Below are 19,324 nucleotides of genomic sequence, written 5' to 3' on the forward strand. Positions count from 1 at the left end.
TCGTCCAAGCCACAAAAATTCTAACAATTGGTATTAATAAGATCGTGGAACGATGGGAGACGCTAATATGCAGAGACTAATGGAAACTGTATCGTTGATTACATAAATCGGTTCTTACAAAAACAATACAGTGGGATATCGTGGAATGAAAACGTATGGACTTTCCGGTCGTTTGGTCTGTTTCATTTTATTTTATCGTTTGGAGTATTTAGAAAAAATGAAAATTGCAAGTGACAAATGTTTATATAGAATCGGCATACTTATGAGTGACAGTGTATACGAGTTTCTTCGTGACGGTGTAAAGAGCCAGTAAAAGAATTGCAACTGGTTCTTTAAATCACTATCAAACCAGCTCGTTTCCCTTTATTATTAACGTTCGATTAGGGAGTATGATTTAAGAGGATCGACGAAAGGGGACGGAACTGATAATTCCGTGGTAACTGAATTATGGGTTTCCCCGTATCGCGTGCTATTTTCTCGACGCACGTAAATAAGCGTAGAAAGCGGCAAAATAGCAGAAATCGTATCGCAATTTGTCCTGTGCAGTCTGGCCGTGTCTGTAATTTCGATTCGTAACCATGTAACGATCCAAGATCATTTTCTGTTCCTCTTTATCACGATCCATCGAATCAGCGTGGAACACTTAAAATACCCGGCTGTCTGACTTTCTCTCGACATCTTCTACTGTCAACGATAGGTCAGCGGTGTTCGTAAATTCCAGCTACGCAGAAACAAACTGATTAAGATCGAGTTTAAACGTTTGCTTTTTGGAAAATTAAACGCTAATCATATATTCAGGGCTCTCTTACGCTTCTATACTAATCACCAGTATACTTTATCTTCGTCACGCTGCACGTTCCTGCGTATATTACTTTTTTTCAACTAACATTGCTGTTTATCGCTGTTAATAATCAGAGAAAACAAAATGATAAATAAAAAAATATTCGATCGTAAAAACTTTAAATATTACCTTTTTGAATTACTAACGATGGTTTGGTCGATGATAAGCTGAATTTAAATGGTATTTCACGATGTTGATGTAGAGATGAGTGTGCGCTAAAAGCAAGAAGCGAATAACGCTCGTCCGTACGTCGGTGACACTAGCATCGGTTCATCCATTATTCACCGTTCATCCATTTACTTCATTTACCTCGTTCACTTGGTTGTATCGCCACAAAAACCAGTAACCGGACACTCGTAACGCGCACGTCACGATTCAAGGAATGTACCGTGGAAAATAAACGCAACAACACAGAAATCCCATTCCTGAGAAAGACCCTTTCTTCTTCAACTTTATTTTTTCATTGATTTAGAAACTATTTTTCCCTTTTATCTTCTATTCGCGAGTGAAGTCGGGTAGAAAACAGTTGATTCTCAATTTTCAGTTATTTTAAAATTTTAAATAAATTTTATTTGTACTAATATATAACCGGGTTAATACAATACAAATTTTAATAAAATACACATTTTTTGAAAGTTTTAGCCAACTATCAAGAACTATTTATTTATCGTTCATTGTATAACATATTGACGATAATAATAATAATAATTTAAGGGCACCAAAGTCTTCGGAAAACGGGGAAAGGTTCGGTATAAAATAAACTTCGACAGTTAGTGGCCATTTGAATCGTTTATTGCTAATATAAATACCATTCTTTTACAGATCGAATCGACCCAATGACGGTCCATAATGCGCATAAAAAATATCGTCTAACCGAGTCTAATGATGGAATAATGCTACTGAGTTTGACAAGTTGTAATACGTTGAGAGGAATGGAGAAAAAGAAAGATTGAGACAGACAGAGATAAAGGAGAGAGAGAGAGAGAGAGAGAGAGAGAGAGAGAAAGGCAGAGAGAGAGAGAGAGAGAGAGAATGAGTCAGAAGAAGAGAGACAAGAGAAAAAAGTGAAAGAACGAGGACTGCAACGAAGAATGTTCTCTTTTTCTTTTCAACCTTCACTTCGTCGAACAATCGTTTTATCGATCATCGAAAAAAAAAAAAAGAAAATATATGATATATAATACATTTCCTTTATCGATCGCTGCACGAACATCCTCGTATTTTTATTCGTTTCAAATTCCTGGCTATATTTCGACGTTTTTATCGTGTAGATCGAACGATTCTATACACAACAATTAACTAATCATAAAATAAAATCTAAAAGCTATTCCACGGTGCTGTTTCGACGCTTTGTTCGTCTTCACGTTTCTTCGTTTTCCGTTTCGAGAAAGTGCAAAGAACTTCCTTGGCAAGTCTTCCGGTAATAACCGTGTCTTGAATCGGTCGACTTTTGTCTATTTGTATTCCCTAAACGTACTTTCTTACTCTTCTTTTTTTTTTTTTTGCTTCTTCTCTTTTCGGCTACTGCTTTCTCTTTACTTTAGTTCTTCGTTGAATTTCCTTGTCACTTGCTTTTAATCGAGCAAGCTCAAACTTGCTTCATTAAGTACCTAATAACGAGTGGCACGATTAATTTGTACAAATTGCCTAAAGGATAGCGCGCGTGTTGAAAAAATTCAAGACTAACTTTTACTTACTTTATTCGACCATTTTTCCCTTTCTTAAGAAGATACGCACGAGATTGTTAATTGTTCCTTAATGATTTATTTAAATATGGACAAGTTATCTTAATTTTATACATACTTTACACACGGCTCGAGAATTTTATACCAGCACTTCTCGAAATCGCTTAAAATACAGGAAGGTTGCGATCGATAAAATTCCTTTATTTCTTAATTAATCGACTTCGGTTCTGAAACATCGCTTCGATACGATGAATTCAAACGTCGAATTATCGAAATCACGTGATAAAAATCCTTTCGTCGAAGACGGAAAGATCTGGGTGACTGGAATCACTTCCGTGTTGTTCACTGTGCCAGCTAATTGGATCTAACTTCACTAACGCAGGCTAATTTCATTCGCGAGCGGAGAACGTCGCTGTGAACAAACACTGGATGTATTTCTTTAAAAGATCTCCATTGCACTATTTGAGCGTAAGGTTCTCGCGAGTAAAGTCTATCACCGTAAATCAAGTCCAGGATCTTTAACAAAAAAGAACTACATAGATATACCTGCTATGTATGTACTTTTGTGTATAAGAAAACAGCAACAAGAGAATGACGATTGCATTCTCGCTACTGGTCACTGAACACATTTTTAGAAGCTTCTTTTAAAAATCCATCTAACCATCCGACGAAATCAGAATTGATCCGTCGAAGAATGCACAATGTCTCTATGTTTAAATAAGCAACAATCGAAAACTGCTTAGTTTAAAATTAGAGTAGAATCGATTGAATCCTCGAGGTTCCTTCATAAAAGTTCAAAATTCCTTTGGATCCAAGTATTTTCCCTTTCATTTAAATTAATTAAAATGTTATTCAGAAATTAGCAAAGAAACGGTCTCGTCTCGCAAAAATTTCAGACGAACGCGATTCAATTGCTTTTTAGGCAACACTTCACGAAGATTGTCGAGTTCCGACAGTTCAGGAATCTCCTTCGAGGATCACTCTAAGGAACTCTCCCTGCGGAAGCTAGGACGATCCGCGCGGTTGTTGCTGTTGTTGTTGCGTGTAGAATCCGAATGGCCTAGATTCTGCTGTCGTCGGAGAAAACGATGCACCGGTGTTCATCGACGAAGAAGAAATGGATGGACCAGATCCTGAGGCTCGATGCGCTGAGGATTTCTGTTGATTCACACTCGCGATCGTCTGTTGGGATCTAAGAGGAACCGGAAGTGGCCGTTGGACCTTCCGACTGTGATGATGGCCGGTAGTACGATATCCTTGGTGACCGGGACCCGTTGGTCTTAACCGAGGTCGTCCTGGACCGCGTCGAATCGTTGGTGCTCCTCCTCTGCCTGGAAGAGAACCCAATGTTCCCACTGATCCCAATGGACCTACCGAACTGGGACCATCACCTTCTGTTGAACCGGAAGTTCCTTGTACCCCTATAACATCAAATAATCATCTTTAAAATGTTACCTTTTACGTTATTCGTTTACATACACTGCACAGTCTGGTAACTGTAAAACTATTCAAAGATATTCAATTCTTGCACACTATTTAATCGACGACGACGTCTATTTTATTTTGTTCTATTAGCTTTTGTAAATTAAGTAGCTTGTCGTTAAGTACGAACAAATACAAACGATATTTATCCATACTATGATGTTTATCCGCCAAAACTGCTACAAATAACATTTCTATACCGCCTCACAAAACACAACTAAATCAAACAAAGTCCATAACTCAATATGGATAAAAGGAGAAAGATTCAGAAGAAGAAGTTGAAGAAGATTGCCGAGGTCGAATTTCTTAAATACGAAGAGCCCCACGTTTCCAGAACTACAATCATCAGAGACCACACGTCGAATCGATGAAAGGTTATCGTACGCAAGGAACGTTCTCAATGCGCCGTAGAGAATCGATTGGAAGTTTGTTGGCGCGAAGATCACCGGAGAAAATCGGCGTGCTCGACGCGCGATGGAGACGATAGGTCGCAAGATAACAAGCGAGATGCCTTAGAGGTACGAATTTCGCGGGAAAGAGGACGCGAACACCACGCGGGCTCCTGCAACTTTTCACGATTATAATGGCAGATGCAGGGTACGAACGGGGCCCTCCATTTAACGTGGAGTGGTCTGACCAGTTAATCGGTTATTCACCGGTACACCGCGGCACGGTACGAAGACAAACTCGAGGATCGTGTCACGGTATCTATTCGACTGATGGTAAGCGCAGGAGCCGGCCACGAGGACGAGCACGCGGGGCCAGGAGAGGGTAGAAGAATTTAATGAGATAGCGAGAGAGAAAAATTCTGGCTAGCGGAGGAGGAGGGTGAGTGACAGGGTCGGAGGTCAGTAGCCGAGCAAGGATGTACAAGAGGACGTTTTCTTTCTCTTTCCAGCTAGCATTTCTCTCCCTTCTTTTCTTTCTTTCCATCCTTCCTTCTCTCTCTCTCTCTCTCTCTCTCTCTGTCTGTCTGTCTCTCTCTCTCTTTCCTTTTTCCCTTCCTTCCTTCCTTTCTTTCCTTTCGCCTATTCTTTTTCCCTTTTTCCCATTCGCACACAGGCTTCGCACTCGTTCGAGTCGTCGACATTCCTTGGCACGTTTTCGATCCTTTCAGGAGACGCTCTTCAGCCACCTCGGCGAAAGAGAGGAAGTTGAAGTGGCCACTCGGCAACAAAAGGCTGAAGAAGGTAGGAAAAGCACGAGGGACTCGTTTTCTCATTATAGCAGGCGCGCTTTTCTGGTTTTCCGTGCGCTCGATTCTAACGAGATTTCCAAGCAGCGCTTCTGCATGCGGATCCTCGAACGCGTACGCCAATTCCTTCGGATAACAAAGAGCGTCCTGGAGGTGTACTTGGTGCTGCTGACGCGATCGCAGTTTGCAGAGCGTTGAACCACTTCTAAAGGAAGTAGTAAGGGGGAAATGGTAAAAGAAAAGTAAGGGCGTTGAACGTTTTCGTACAAATGTAAAAGATGTTCGCCGTGATTGAAGAGAAACAGCCGTTTACGGTATCGTTAAGTTTGTGTGTTTGCCGCCGTCAGTAGTGAATAAAAAGAATTATGCACATGGTATCGTTTGAAAATGTCAAGGTGAGTTTTAACCTTTTACTAAATCAAACATTCTTTGACCATGTTATAATTGAAGAACATTTGTTTCCTCTGCAAGGAATATTTAACGCTTTCAAGACTGAGCGTTGGGAGAAAATTCGTTTATTGCTCATTAATAGCAATAAATAACAATTTTGGTTCAGGAAAAGTAGTATACACAGGAAAGTTTAACGCGAAAGAATTAGTATATCAATGTGTTCCTAAAATTAAAAACTACCTATTTTAATATTCAGAATAGGATTAACGAATAAAAAATGAAATAAAATTTGATCAAGTGAACGAAAAATGTTGAAAACTTTTAACAAATCCTAACTCGACATTCACAGTCTGCCATAACATGATCGTTCAACGAAAACCTAAAGGAAGGAAGAGCCGATGCCTAATTGGTTTAATATTCAACCTAGAACGAAATCTGAAAGGAAGAAAGAACACCGAGGGGTCGGTTAAAATATTTTCGCATATCGAGGGTCCCGCGATTCCCGCGAGAAGCACGCGTGGGTTAGATCCGTGGCGGGAGATAGAGTTTGGTGTACGCGTACGAAGAGGAGGGTTCTCGAGAAGTTTCGAGGTAGCTGGAAGGACGAATGGAACGCGAGGATCCGCGGAATGTCGACCGTCCGGCTGGCAATATCCTTGCCCCGTCCTATCTTGCCGCATTATCCTGCCGTATCTCAGCCGTACAGCACACAGCCAAACTCTCATTCCCTGCCCCTTTTCGTCCTTTGCCATGGCGCGGCTTCTTTCGCGGTGTCTCGAGATGCTCTCTCGCCTCGAGCACCCTGGAACCGAAGAAAATTATTGCATTCTAAAGCAGAAGACAGTGAAATAGTTTTGCCGCTACCCTCCGGCTAAACGACCGTCGTTCCTGCCCAATGAGGATAATGAATCGTCAGATTCTCGTTATCGTAATGCCGACGAATGGCCTCTCAGCTAAGGGAAGGTGTTTTGATGTCCCTGAGAGAGAGAAAAAGAGGGAGAGAGAGAGGAGTTTTCGGTGATTCTAAAAGGACTGGATTATCGGAACGTTTCGAAATGATCCTTTGAAGTACGATACACTAGTGTGTACAAGTATTTGAACGTTGACTTTCCAAATTCTTCTCATACGAAGAACAAAAATAAATGATTAACTGGCTAAATGTTAAACGTAAGTATTTTTAGCAGGATTGCCTTTCATCAATAATTGACAAAAATAAATTTTTCGAAAAGTTTGATAAAAACTCGGTACCGAGAGGCTCAAGAGCAATTACATTCTACGTCTGATAACATTTCAGAGAGAAAGAACAATTGGATTGAATGGTAGGTAGCTGAATCATCGCGGAAGTAGGAAGCTCGTAGCTACAGAGGTTGTCTCAACCACTCGAACTGGTTGGAATTACTTTCCGTTACATGACACGGAAATATGATGAAAGCAATGCGGACGAACAAGATGACACGGTACGGTACGGTACGGTGAGGTACGGCACGAATCCACAAAATCCAACCCTCTTAGACTCCTATTCTCGGTGCAAGCAGGACTACCTACTCGTGGCGAAAAATTATGCAAACGATTACTCGAACGACGAACACGCCGATACTTGGATATTTGCAATTTAACTAACGAAATTTGATCGACTCTGGGAAACGAAGATTGAACGAGATTCAATGGAAACCGTTTGATTTCGTTACATTTGTAGATATGTTAAAGAAAATAGGTTTCTTCGAGAAGTATCGTGCGAGCAGATTTTAGAAACGCAGATGAGAAAAGAGAACGTCTCGCGGAGAAGAGAGCGCGTTATATCGCTTACTTTCATGGATGCATCGATCGATATGTCTTGCTGTTATTCGCAAAATATATGTGAAACGGAATCCTTTATCGTCTCACGATACAAAAGGACAGAAGATGATGTATTTTCATTAGAGTTCAAACAAATCAGAAAATGCAGTGTCGCCTCTTGTTGTGCATTTTAAGTTACTAATTGTAAGATAATGTCAAATAACCAGTGCGTGAAAACCTATAATTAGCAAATAAAGTTAATAGAATAATATTGACAGAAATGATCGATACTAACGAAACAGAATCATATATCAGACTAATGAGGCATTGTTTCGTCGCACGCGGGATAGAAGCCACATTACACAAAATAATAGGAATAAATTTTTTCCTTAGTGACAAATCCAAAGATTTTTATAAAAGATATAGTGACGCAATATCTATATACGTAGATGGACAGTGTAAATTGAATTTGTAGAAGATATACTTTAGTTGGCAGAACTTATGCAGCTATTTAATATTAAAAAAGAATCACTGATGGAAATAATCCACGGAAACTGTAAAGCGAAAGAAACATAAGGAAAATGAATAGAGGAGAGAAAGAAACGAGGCAAAAGAAAGGGGGCAGAGTAACGAAGTGATAGTCGAAAGGGGAAGGTAGAAAAGATGGAGAGGGGTGCGAGCGAGTTCCAAAAACCTAAGAAGAACATCATCGATCGCAGCTGTCGCGTTCGCTCCGCACCTGCTATTGTCCGCTCGCCTTCCAGTCGACGACAAGTGAGAGAGGGAACGACCCCTTTCCTTTCCGTATATATAGCACGAAATAGCGTACGAGCGAGCGCGCGTGCATGAAGGTGGCGTGTACGTTGCCCGCGTAAACTTCGGTCCACGTGTCGTTGCGTGAGGGCCACCTAAGTGCGGCTCGCTTTCGTCGGGCCCTCTTCTCACTCCTCTTTTTCTCCATCGCTCCTATCTCTCTCTATCTTGCTTACTCGTGGAACTTTCTTTCCTCTCCTTCTTTGTCGTTCGAAACTTGCATCTCACACGACACAATGCGTTATGCAACGATAGGATCGCGGCACCGAATTAATCTTCCAAATGGTCGACGATCGAAATAACGTTTCAAATATAATTTGAAGTAGCTTGACACGAACCGTTCCGTAGCTTGGAATAACTTAAAATAGTTTCGAATAAATAATTAATAAAAATAATTATAGAAAATATGTAAATGTATAGAAATATCATTCAGTTATCTTCGGTAAAAAATTTGCAAGGACTACTTACAAAAAAAGAATATATCTGAATGTTAGATTTAATGTTATTATATGTCTAAAAATTTCAGTCTTCTCGAGCACATTCACCCGTTAATAATCATCACGTATATACACATGTAACCTAGTAACAAAAAAGAGAAAACAAAACCAGAATAAAGAGTCCCAAGTCCATCTAAATCCGTCATCCTCGTCAATTCAAACCACACTTCATTCTTGCAAAACAGAACATGACCACTGACCAACTAACAAAAAAACCAAGATATCCCCGTCCCAGAAGACGCTACATAGTACTCGAGCGTATGAAAACTGCGGGCGAAAGAGTGAGTCACAAAGAGGGTGGATATCTCCAAGGGTAAATCGCGTACCCTTAGGAAGAGCGCCAACTGTTCGTCGCAACACTTGCGCGCACATGTAACCGCGAGGGAATTTCGGTGGATTTCACGTCAGTCAAGGGATATTCGCGGTGCCCAGGGGTGTTTTCTTTTCGCACCGAGACCAAAATCCCATGAGAACTGAACCAAGTGGTGCAGTAGATGCAAAGGGGGCTCTGGATCTATGAAAGAGTCAGTCGGGATTAACGGTGTATCGATTTGAGGGTGCGTCACGAAAAGTCATTTGGATCAGGCAAGGGGGACATTTCGAGTCGGCCCCCGAAAGTTCTTGCTTAATCCTCTTAGCCGTATCGTCCAATACTCTACCAGAGTCAGCATGCGTTTCTCAGCGATTTAAGCTCGAGTTTCAAAGGTGAATGTTGTTGGACCGCTTGAAATCTAACTGTGTTCATAGAAAATTCTCTTCCCGAACGTATTACGCATTCTGCAGTGTACAAACAGGGATATTAGATAATTGTTAATCTCGTTGATAATCTTCATTATTCGTGGTAACGGATTACGAGTAATGCATATTTTATATTAATGAACTCGTTGCGTTACGTCCAAAGTGCATGCTTAAATATTCATTAGGAGACATTATACAATTTCGCGTATCGGCGATGAATCTACTCATTCAACTGGATTAAGTGATCTAATCTATATTTCTGTACGTTCCTATGAAAAATCCTTGGCACGAATTATTATACAGCTACTAATGCACTTTAATTTTTTAATAGGTTTTAGCCTATGATGCTATCCACCATCAACGATAGTGGATACTCCTTTTAAGCGACAAATCTAACATACTGAATACTTGCCATGTTGTAGAGCGTGATCGTTAGCTGCACCACTACTGGTCGGAGATAAAGATACCGGTGATTGAGGACTGCTTCCAAGACCTTTGGACGGTGGATGAAGCAGAAGGAGGCCTCGACCCTTTCCGCCAACGGGTCCTCCTCTACGAGAACCACGAGGTCTTCCCCTCTTGCTAGTACCACGAATCGTAGGCCTCATCCGAACGCTACTTCCGCTGCTGAAAGACATGTGGTGATCGAGACGGTTGACTTTTCCAGGATCTGCAAACTGACCCGCTCTGGATTGTCGACTGTCGCCAGAAGATACTCCCACTGGACCATCCACATCGACAACAAGGCCATCGTTGCTCGTCTCGTCCTGAACACATTAAAGTATTCCGGATTTATTAATTCTATTATATTATCATTTTTGACAGATCTAATGCTTCGTCAGTTCTTGAACAGTACTGACACATACCTCTGATTTAACAGGACTGGTTGGTACGCTATAGTCGTCTGCGTTATCGAGGATCTGTTGATGATTATTAATCTGATATGATGGAACACCACCACTGACTAGAGTGCTTTCATTGGAATTAGCTTGAACAATGTCGCCAATCTTGTCACCGTTAGCATCAGACAGACAAGGCTTCTTTACATCACTCTGATAAAAAATCAGAAAAAAAAATAAAAATAAAAAAGATAGAAATTAAGGAAAAATAAGAAACATTCCATTAATAATGGGAAAAATTGAGGATGAAAAAGAAAATAGCGGCACTAAGGGCGCCAGGCTTACCTTGACCGGAAGCGCGGTTAACTTCCTCTTCCGGTCTCTCTCCTTGTGGTATAAGTTCGACTCAAGTCGGGTATCCTCCGCGTGCTGCTTTCTTTCCTCGCTCCGTTGGCTGTCTGAAATATACGGACAGGCTTATATACGGGGACGTTCGTTACTTCTTTTCTTATTATTATTCGTTATTAGAGCATTAGCATAACCTAACGAGCATAATGTAATTGCATCCACGCTCTTTCCTTCCCCTATCTTCTCTCTTTCCCTTTCTCTCTATCTTATTGTGTGCCAGCTTGCGTCCCGGCACGAGAATACAACTGAAATCGCGCTTCAGCAAGCAAAAATGCAGTATAGTATTCTTTATTTGCATTCAAACTTTCATTCAGCAAGATTATAGAGTTACTTGTTTTATAATATCCTTGGCTTTATAATATCCTATGGCTATTCATTTTACCCATTTACACTTCAATAATTGTAAACATGTCGTAACAATGTAATAGATTAAATTGTAAAAAATCGCTAATAAATCAACTAACGCTCGAATAAAAATTAAATAAAGATATTCACATTTGGCTTCGATTTCCTCGTCGTCTAACAAAAGAGAAACGACTTCCTTGGGCTTCAGTGTGTCTGGTTTGAAATTTCCTCCACTAATTACCATACGTTGTATCTGCAAAAATTTTAAAATTACATTTCTTTTACTATTAAAAAATGTAATCTTTCGAGGATGATTCTGATGTAAATTTTCAATTTTGAATCAAGTGTACCTCACTCTTTTCTCGAGCACGTTGTAGTATCCTTTCCTCGATAGTTCCCTTGCAAATTAATCGATATACTGTAACCTGTTTCGTTTGACCCAGCCTATGGGCTCGATCCATAGCTTGCTGATCCACCGTAGGATTCCAGTCGCTATCGTAAAAGATTACCTGTGAAATAAGATTTATTTCTATTGCAGTTAAATCATCATTCATGAAAAAATGTGTACAACTGCTTTCGTGGTAAAAAATACCATCTTTTAATACAAAAATTAATGATTGAAATTCAGATCATATTTATATATCATACGCGACGCTCTAAATAAGGACACTTCTCTTTCCACTCGATATTCGAACGAGGGCATATGCAAATCGTAGGCTTCGCTAAATGAATGCCTGCAGTCTATGTTCGTGCACTTTCGTACGTAACAGAATGTAGTTTCGGCAATGCAGGAGAACGACCCTGACTAAAGATTCTTATCGATTCTACCATTAATCTGTGGTATCGCTTTATTTGTAATCAAGATATACGATCTACCGTCACAGTTTCTTTGGACAGAGGAGAAACTTATGCGAGTAAAATTACGCTGTAATTAAAATCACAATAGACTGTCTCATCGATGAATACGTTCTTGCAGGAAAAGACCAATTTATTCAATTATTCAATTATTAAAACGATATACTTTTATATATGATCTAAGAATTTTCTATAAATGTTTATCTATCATGTGTATTTGTACTTTTTTAAAGTGTTTTTATGTATCACGCAAGACGATATTAGATTAGGTAGGATATCAGCCTTGTTAAATCGATGATGGCAAAGTTGAATAGTGAAAGCCAATGCATATCGTGATTAAACGTTATCTCGATAAAAAAATAGAATCGCCATTTCTCACGCTATGCTCTTTCGTTTTCGATCAATTACAATCGTTCCCTAAGTTTCGTGCTATTTGTCCTGGACGTCGAAAGAAAAAACAAAAGGCGAACGCCCGACTTTGTGAAATCGTAAGCTGAATACGTACAAGGTACGAACCGATAAAGCATAGTATAAGATTACTAACCGTATCTGCTGCAGTGAGGTTTATTCCCAGGCCCCCGGCTCGAGTACTCAGCAGAAAGACGAATATGTCCGCCCTGAAACACGAAACAGTCCATGTAGATCGAACAGTCGAGTACGACACGTTTTGCATGTAAATTAATTCGGTACGCTGGTGGTGCACTTAGAGGATTTCCAGTATGAAATATATAAGCTGAATATATTTTATCGCTTTCAAGATTTCCATGATCCGATTGTAATTTTGATAATTGGAAACATAGGTGAAAGGATATTACATTTTTCTTCTTTGCTTTTTCGAAATTCAACTCAGGTTTGAAATAGAATATGTTAACAGATAATGACATGGCTAAAATGGCATTCATGGCGGGCAGCCAAAGTTGTAGCTGTCTACGAGACAGGACCGATTCGCCAATTAATTCGCATGTTAGTTATGCGCGAGTGAACAAAGGAATGACATGCTATGAATGAAATTCATTCGGTTTATTAATGATATATTCTCATTAAATTAATAGACGACGCTCGTTTCGATCAATAGGTATTACAACTTTTAACCGGCATAAAATTACATGCGAAATATTTACGAATTTCCATAAAATAATCTAAAATTCTATGTTATCCAAAAATTAAGAAAGAAATATAACAATTACCTTTTTTGAAAGTCTGCAACCATATCTCGTCGATCTGAGATTTTAGAAGAACCGTCTAATCTCATAAAAGTATGTTTCCTATGATACATGTACTCCTGCAATGAAGACATGATATAAAATCTTGTAATGACTATTTCTTCAAAGATCCAGATTAAGTAAAAATACCTCTAACAAATCGATCATTTTTGTCATCTGAGAGTAAATAAGGACTCGATGGCCTTGTTCTTTTAGACGACGTAGAAGACTATCCAAAACGGAAAGTTTTCCAGCATCTGTCACTAAAGTTTGCTTATCTATAACAATATTAAAAATAAAAAGAATGTTGTATTAAAATGCATATGAAAAATCTACTACAAATCAAAAAAAATTCTTACCCGGTACTATAATATTTGACCATCCATTTATAGGAGTACATGCAGAAATTCCACCATGCGGTTCTACAGAAAATGTTGACGTCATCTGTGTTAAACGAAAGCTCGAGTTCTCTTGTGACGCTGTAATAGAAAAAGCTCGTTCACAACCAAGCCAAAGAAGTCGTTGACCAAACTTCCCACCGCATTCTTCGTGCCTTCTCCATGCGCACGCTGCGGAACTATTACTAACGTATAATTTTCGAGGACTAGCTTGTACCTGAAATTAATATTCATTAATTATATTAGATCTTCCATTGTTTTAATTTTGAATTGATTTATTGTATCAATTTAAAAACCTTAGGAAAAGTATCGCAAATAAATGGTGGAATGGTGGTCTGTTGACAATGTCGCATTATTGGTGGCCTAGGAAAATGGGGATGCTCCGGTAATAAAGTCACTTTTGAGTCTTCTTGTTCAGCTTTGGTAGAAGGGAGTATTCTCTGCAATATATATATATATATATATATGTCAATTGGATTAACCCATTAAATAAATATAAGAAAGAAGGAATAATATTAATTCCGTACCTTCAATAATTGATTAGCAACTTTTTTACTGCTACGTAAAATTCGATGAGCGACAGTCTCGGGCATTGAATGAATAACATGAGTTGTATGCGTATATACAGGTTCTCCTTCAATTATCTTTCTTGTGAATATTAAATCCTGCAATGTATTCGTTGATGAGTCAATTTTTCTAGATAAAAGGAACATCTGATTCATAGGTATCTCTGTCCTCTCATCAGCATTCCAATCCTCCCAGTAATGCATCATTTTTATTCTCCTCTCCATTATAGTTGCGAGACACAATCTAAGCGTAAATGATAAAATAAATATTGTAAAATGTAGTATACTATATACAAGGTCATAAAAGAAAAGATTCATTACTTCTAGGGTAGATAATAGCGACCAAATGATGGAAAAGTGTCCTAATAAATATGGGTCAAAAAATTAATATTTTCAAAATTATAAATAATCTTTTATTTCGGTTAAACAAAGGGTTGTCGTTATCATTTCGTCTTTTCCTGGTTACAGAATATTTTTTAACATATTCCTCGTCCATTTCCACAAACGCTTGACATTTTCCTACCAGAGAATTGTGTACTCTTTCAAAAAATCCTAGACATGTTCTAACTATTTCACTGGCATTTTGTATTTTCCGACGTATTTGATCTATGTTATTGATTATTGAAGAGTACATTATAAGAAAATCATCCACTTTAACCGAAACAAAAAATTGTTTGTAACTTTAAAAATATTAATTTTTTGAGCCAAATTTGTTTGGACTCTTTTTCATCATTTAGAGATCTACCTTAGACGTGATGAGTCCTCTTTTTTAATTACTCCGTATTTAACATAAAGAGTTATGTACCTGAATATAATACCAACGATAAACACTTTATTCATTTCCATTGGGGACAAATTTATAAATCTACTAAAAGAAAAAGAATTTTGAGAAAAGCTTCCATTGCCATCATGAAGAGTCCGATGTATATATTCAGTAGCAAATATAAATAGCTTATTATACAACAAGTAATCTTTAGATGGCAATGAGAGGTGCCTCAATCCTTCTGTATATAATAATGCAGGCATTTCATAACATTCAGTGTGCATGAAAAATGGAGATTTTGCATCTCTACGCTCAAAGAGTTCTGGATGATTGCAAACCTAAAATTAATGAAATAGATATTAATATAGCATGTGGATAACATCAAGAATATGTTAAATTTTAAATATATCGATTATTACCTTTCGGAATTGCATGACTAGATTCATAAGATTTGATGTGAAATTTTTATCATTGGATGCAGTATCACCACCACCCACTGTATAGTGTAAGAGATCTTCTATCCTAATCTTCTTTTTCAATGCTGTACAAAAAATACATTATGATTTTTTAATACTATAAAAAACGTAAACTCCTAATATGTAAAAACATTACATTCTTACCTGAATAAAGTAATTTTTGACGAGTAGTAAGAGGACAATATACCATCACTTCAATTTTATCAGACAATTCATTCTCTACATCTTTCTTTATTCGACGTAACATGAAAGGCTTCAAAATCATATGTAATCTTGATAAATGCTCTAAATATAAGGAAAAAGTATTAGATTTGTGAAATATTATTTTACTATATCATTAAATAAGAAATATACAACAAAAATATATTACTCTCGTCAATCCCTGTTTTATTTTCCGCGTGACTCTCGATATCTTTAGAAAACCATTCGTTAAATTCATCGTGAGAATCAAATAAGGTAGGCATTATAAAATGTAACAAAGCCCATAATTCTGCCATGCTGTTTTGAATAGGTGTACCACTAAGTAACAATCTATTGCGACAGCTGAATCCAAGTAATAATTTCCATCTCATACTGTAAAATAGATATTATAATATCATTCCTATAAAATATAAATAAACATCTGAGTAAGCACCAACCTGCTGGTACTTTTTATAGCTTGTGCTTCATCTAGGATCATATATTGCCATTTTATTCTATTAAAGTACTTGTAATCAGTAATAACTAATTGATAACTCGTTATCACTACATGAAATGAAGCTTCTTTCGTATGTAGATCTTTAGTATCCCAAAACTGTCTTAGTATTTTACGCTCTTGCGGATTGCCCCAATAAGGAACTACTTTAAACATTGGGACAAATCGTGCCATTTCTTGCTGCCAATTATGCAACGTCGAAGCCGGTGATATGATTAAAAATGGTCCCCATACAGCTACCAAAAAGTAAGTCCATTATATTACAATAAACAGTTTTAGATGTTTTTGAAGTACACAGATTCGAGTATTTATTAAGTAACTTACAATATTTTTCAGCAACATGACACAAAAATGCTATGGATTGTACAGTTTTCCCTAAACCCATTTCATCTGCCAAAATTCCACTAATACCCTAAAGAAAATGTCAAGAATATTTACATAAATACATTTCTGATATTGCATTATATATTACAAGAATTTAATACGTGCACCAACCTGATCATACAAATTAGCTAACCAATTCATTCCTTTCAGTTGATAACCTTTAAGGTTTCCTTTAAAAATCGAAGGTTGTGGATGTTCTAAATTTTCGGGTGTATCGCTAAGCCGTAGTTCCTGAGATGCAGTTGCCGTATCGAACTGTTTTGCCCGAGCTTTTTCATTGTCAAATGCTTCTGTAGCATTCTTTTTTGCTTTTTGTTTCATAGCTTCACTGTTTGTACATACATCAAAACATGCCAATATATAACATATATTTGTTTACCAGTATGTATAAAAAAAATAACAAATTTACCTATCGTAATCATCAATTCCAACAAGTCTTGGATTTTTTTCTTCGTCTAATTGATTTAAAATCCGCAGTTGCTCTTCAGGAGAAGCTTTCCCCAATTTTCGAGACATAAAATGTGCATAAAGTTCAGTTTGTGTAATAAGAAAATTTAATTTCCTTTGTTGTCGTTTCGCCTAAATTGTGAAATAAGATAAATAAAGTGTATTTGCGTTTTGTGTTATAAGTAAAACATATTATATAAATGTGTTAATTAAATATATAATTATATAAATGTATTAAATAAACCAGTGTTGATCACCTCAATAAGCTCTACATCCATTTTTCGCTGTTCTTCAGCTTCCTTCTCTAATCTTCTTCTTGTTTCACGTTCGACTCGGTCATAACGTTTCCAGTAAGATTGCATTTCTCTTGTGAGGCGTTTAGCTCTCCATATAGTTTCTTTCATATTCTTTTGGGACTGTAAAATGTAAAAAAATAAATTGTTTCAAAAAATGATTTTGCATAAAAACAAATAACAATAAATATAGTAATACACACTTGCATAGCTTTTTGTCTCCAATATTTCATACAATGCTGTGCTACTTTTTTACAACTAATTAATATTTCCTTATGATTATTGGTTTTTGCTCTTTGTACTTTTCCCAGTTCTTTTTTGGACATCATTACCCAAATTTTTCTTCTTCTCATAGCCATCACTTCTGGACTTTTATTGTTATGCTTTTTTCTACCACGCTGGCGTGGTTGATGGCGCATTATTGCTTCCAACTCAGCTTCATCTAATTCTTCTTCTCTAGGAATTGTGCGATCCCATTCATCATCTGGATAATCGCCTTCCTAAAATATTTATAACAGCATTTTATTTCTGAAATACATTGTATCAATTTTTATTCTACGTACAGGATAATCTTCCAAAGATCTATGGCGCGGTAATTTTTCCTTTTTTATTTTCATAACTTTCTTTTCTGGTTTCTTCTCTTTCTTCTTTTTATTTCCTACTATTAATTTTTGATGTTCTAAGAACCTATCGTAATTGGATAATAATCCAGCACTATAATATTGATATTGAATATTCTGAAAACAAAAATTTCATAATGTTAACAATTCTATATGTATATTTTACTGATTTTAATTTAAACTTTAATTTCACCTCTGGTTTTTGGTAAAAACGTGCTTGATATTTTTTTCTAAGTATGTGAAACTTTAACATTTCCTGAAAATCTTCTTCCGTAATGGGGCTATCTGTATCAGATCCTGAAGCTGAGCTATCCGATGAGTCACTTAATAGGATATCCTGCAACCAACGACGTTCTTCTCCCACACTTGACATGTTATATAGCCTCAGTTTATTAATTCGTTCCTCTGTAAAATTAATAGTTATGAAATTATTGTACAAAGTGTAGAATGACCTTTTATAAAATACTAAAAAAATCTACAAACCTTCTTTTCGAATCAGAACATTATCGAGATAATTATCTGATCCTTCAGAAGATTCTGATGATACAGATTTATCATCCTCACTGTAAATATTAACAAAGTAACAATTTTTTATAAGATTCCTTATAATTCTTACTTCATAAAATATAAAAAAGAAGCTACCTAGTAGGATCTTGAAACAATTCATTAATTTGCCTTAAAAAGGGCTGTACATTAAGACTACGCTCCAATCTTTGCAAATGCAAAGGAGCAGCCATTTCCGCTTCCAACCTCATTGTGTTTGCTCTATCTGTCATTACCAGTTTGTATAAAATTCAACAACCTACAATAATGAAAGCATATCGTCAGTAATAGATATTGGAGTCTCTTATTAGTATAAAAGAATCAATCTCTATCGTATCTTTTATAACATATCATATTCAGTAGATCTAATAGCAAAAAGAACTATTCAAAGTTGCAAGCTTCATTTAATGAATCACTCAATGAAATTTATTAAAAATATTAGTATTAGTGAGCCCGTTGTCAAGGAAACAAATATTTTATCTGTAATAGTACGAACCTAATATGACCCTGTGGTTATTTGACATTTCATAAAACATATTAAATGATTTTGGTGATACATGTTACATAGACGACAGGAAATTTTTTTTTACGTAATTCGTACGCAGCATGTAGCAAAATAAAAACATCTATCTTGCGTTTTGTATTAGTAAAGCATATAGGATTTTGCTGCTTACTGCATTGCCACAATGCTAGATTGTTTATTTTGTGTTTCCTGTAACGGGCAATACATGTTAAAGGCATGTAACCGCCGTATGGAATTGTGTGTAACCAATTACATTATATAAGGTGAATGACACGATGAATCGAGCTGGTGCGGTTATAATTTCGCGAAATTATTCGATAGTTTTGGATCACCTTCGGTTTGGTTAGAAGTAGCCCCACTTATTTAGCACGTAAGATAGGGTCGACCGCGAGGAAATGATTCCCTTTGTTCACATCGAAATTGGGTGTATCAGACGGAGGGAAATACATAGTAGAAAGAAGCCTAGAGAACGCAGACATTTGGCGTGCCATAAAACCAGGGCAGGGATAGGGCATATTGTTGGCCACCATTTTTGTTTTCAGTAGGTGGCG

At 37.2% G+C, this 19,324-nt stretch overlaps 1 protein-coding gene across 4 annotated transcripts; it reads right to left on the bottom strand.

Annotated features, from left to right (window-relative positions):
• Positions 1-1,611: 1,611 nt before the first annotated feature.
• On the bottom strand, positions 1,612-19,314 carry Ino80 (chromatin-remodeling ATPase INO80). 4 transcript variants are annotated; one of them, XM_069109318.1, is made up of 28 exons: positions 19,106-19,314; positions 18,747-18,962; positions 18,350-18,509; positions 18,191-18,270; positions 17,901-18,112; positions 17,651-17,824; positions 17,291-17,587; positions 17,052-17,210; positions 16,757-16,926; positions 16,459-16,675; positions 16,288-16,375; positions 15,908-16,199; positions 15,640-15,842; positions 15,414-15,554; positions 15,213-15,334; positions 14,836-15,131; positions 13,992-14,274; positions 13,761-13,904; positions 13,426-13,681; positions 13,217-13,344; positions 13,052-13,146; positions 12,409-12,481; positions 11,360-11,518; positions 11,160-11,262; positions 10,602-10,714; positions 10,284-10,469; positions 9,830-10,184; positions 1,612-3,947 (listed from the first exon to the last, which is right to left on the bottom strand). In XM_069109318.1, exons 3-28 carry the CDS (start codon positions 18,481-18,483, stop codon positions 3,532-3,534), a joined length of 4,896 nt encoding a protein of 1,631 aa, XP_068965419.1. In that variant the 5' UTR covers positions 18,484-18,509; positions 18,747-18,962; positions 19,106-19,314; the 3' UTR covers positions 1,612-3,531. The 4 variants fall into 4 exon arrangements, with proteins under 4 accessions (XP_068965419.1, XP_068965420.1, XP_068965421.1 ...); XM_069109319.1 differs by having other exon boundaries at positions 19,027-19,314; XM_069109320.1 differs by lacking the exon at positions 18,747-18,962.
• Positions 19,315-19,324: the final 10 nt, after the last annotated feature.

The sequence above is a fragment of the Bombus flavifrons genome, chromosome 3 (genome assembly GCF_040668555.2).
Source record: "Bombus flavifrons isolate JBK064 chromosome 3, iyBomFlav1_principal, whole genome shotgun sequence".
NCBI classification, from domain to species: Eukaryota; Metazoa; Arthropoda; class Insecta; order Hymenoptera; family Apidae; genus Bombus; species Bombus flavifrons.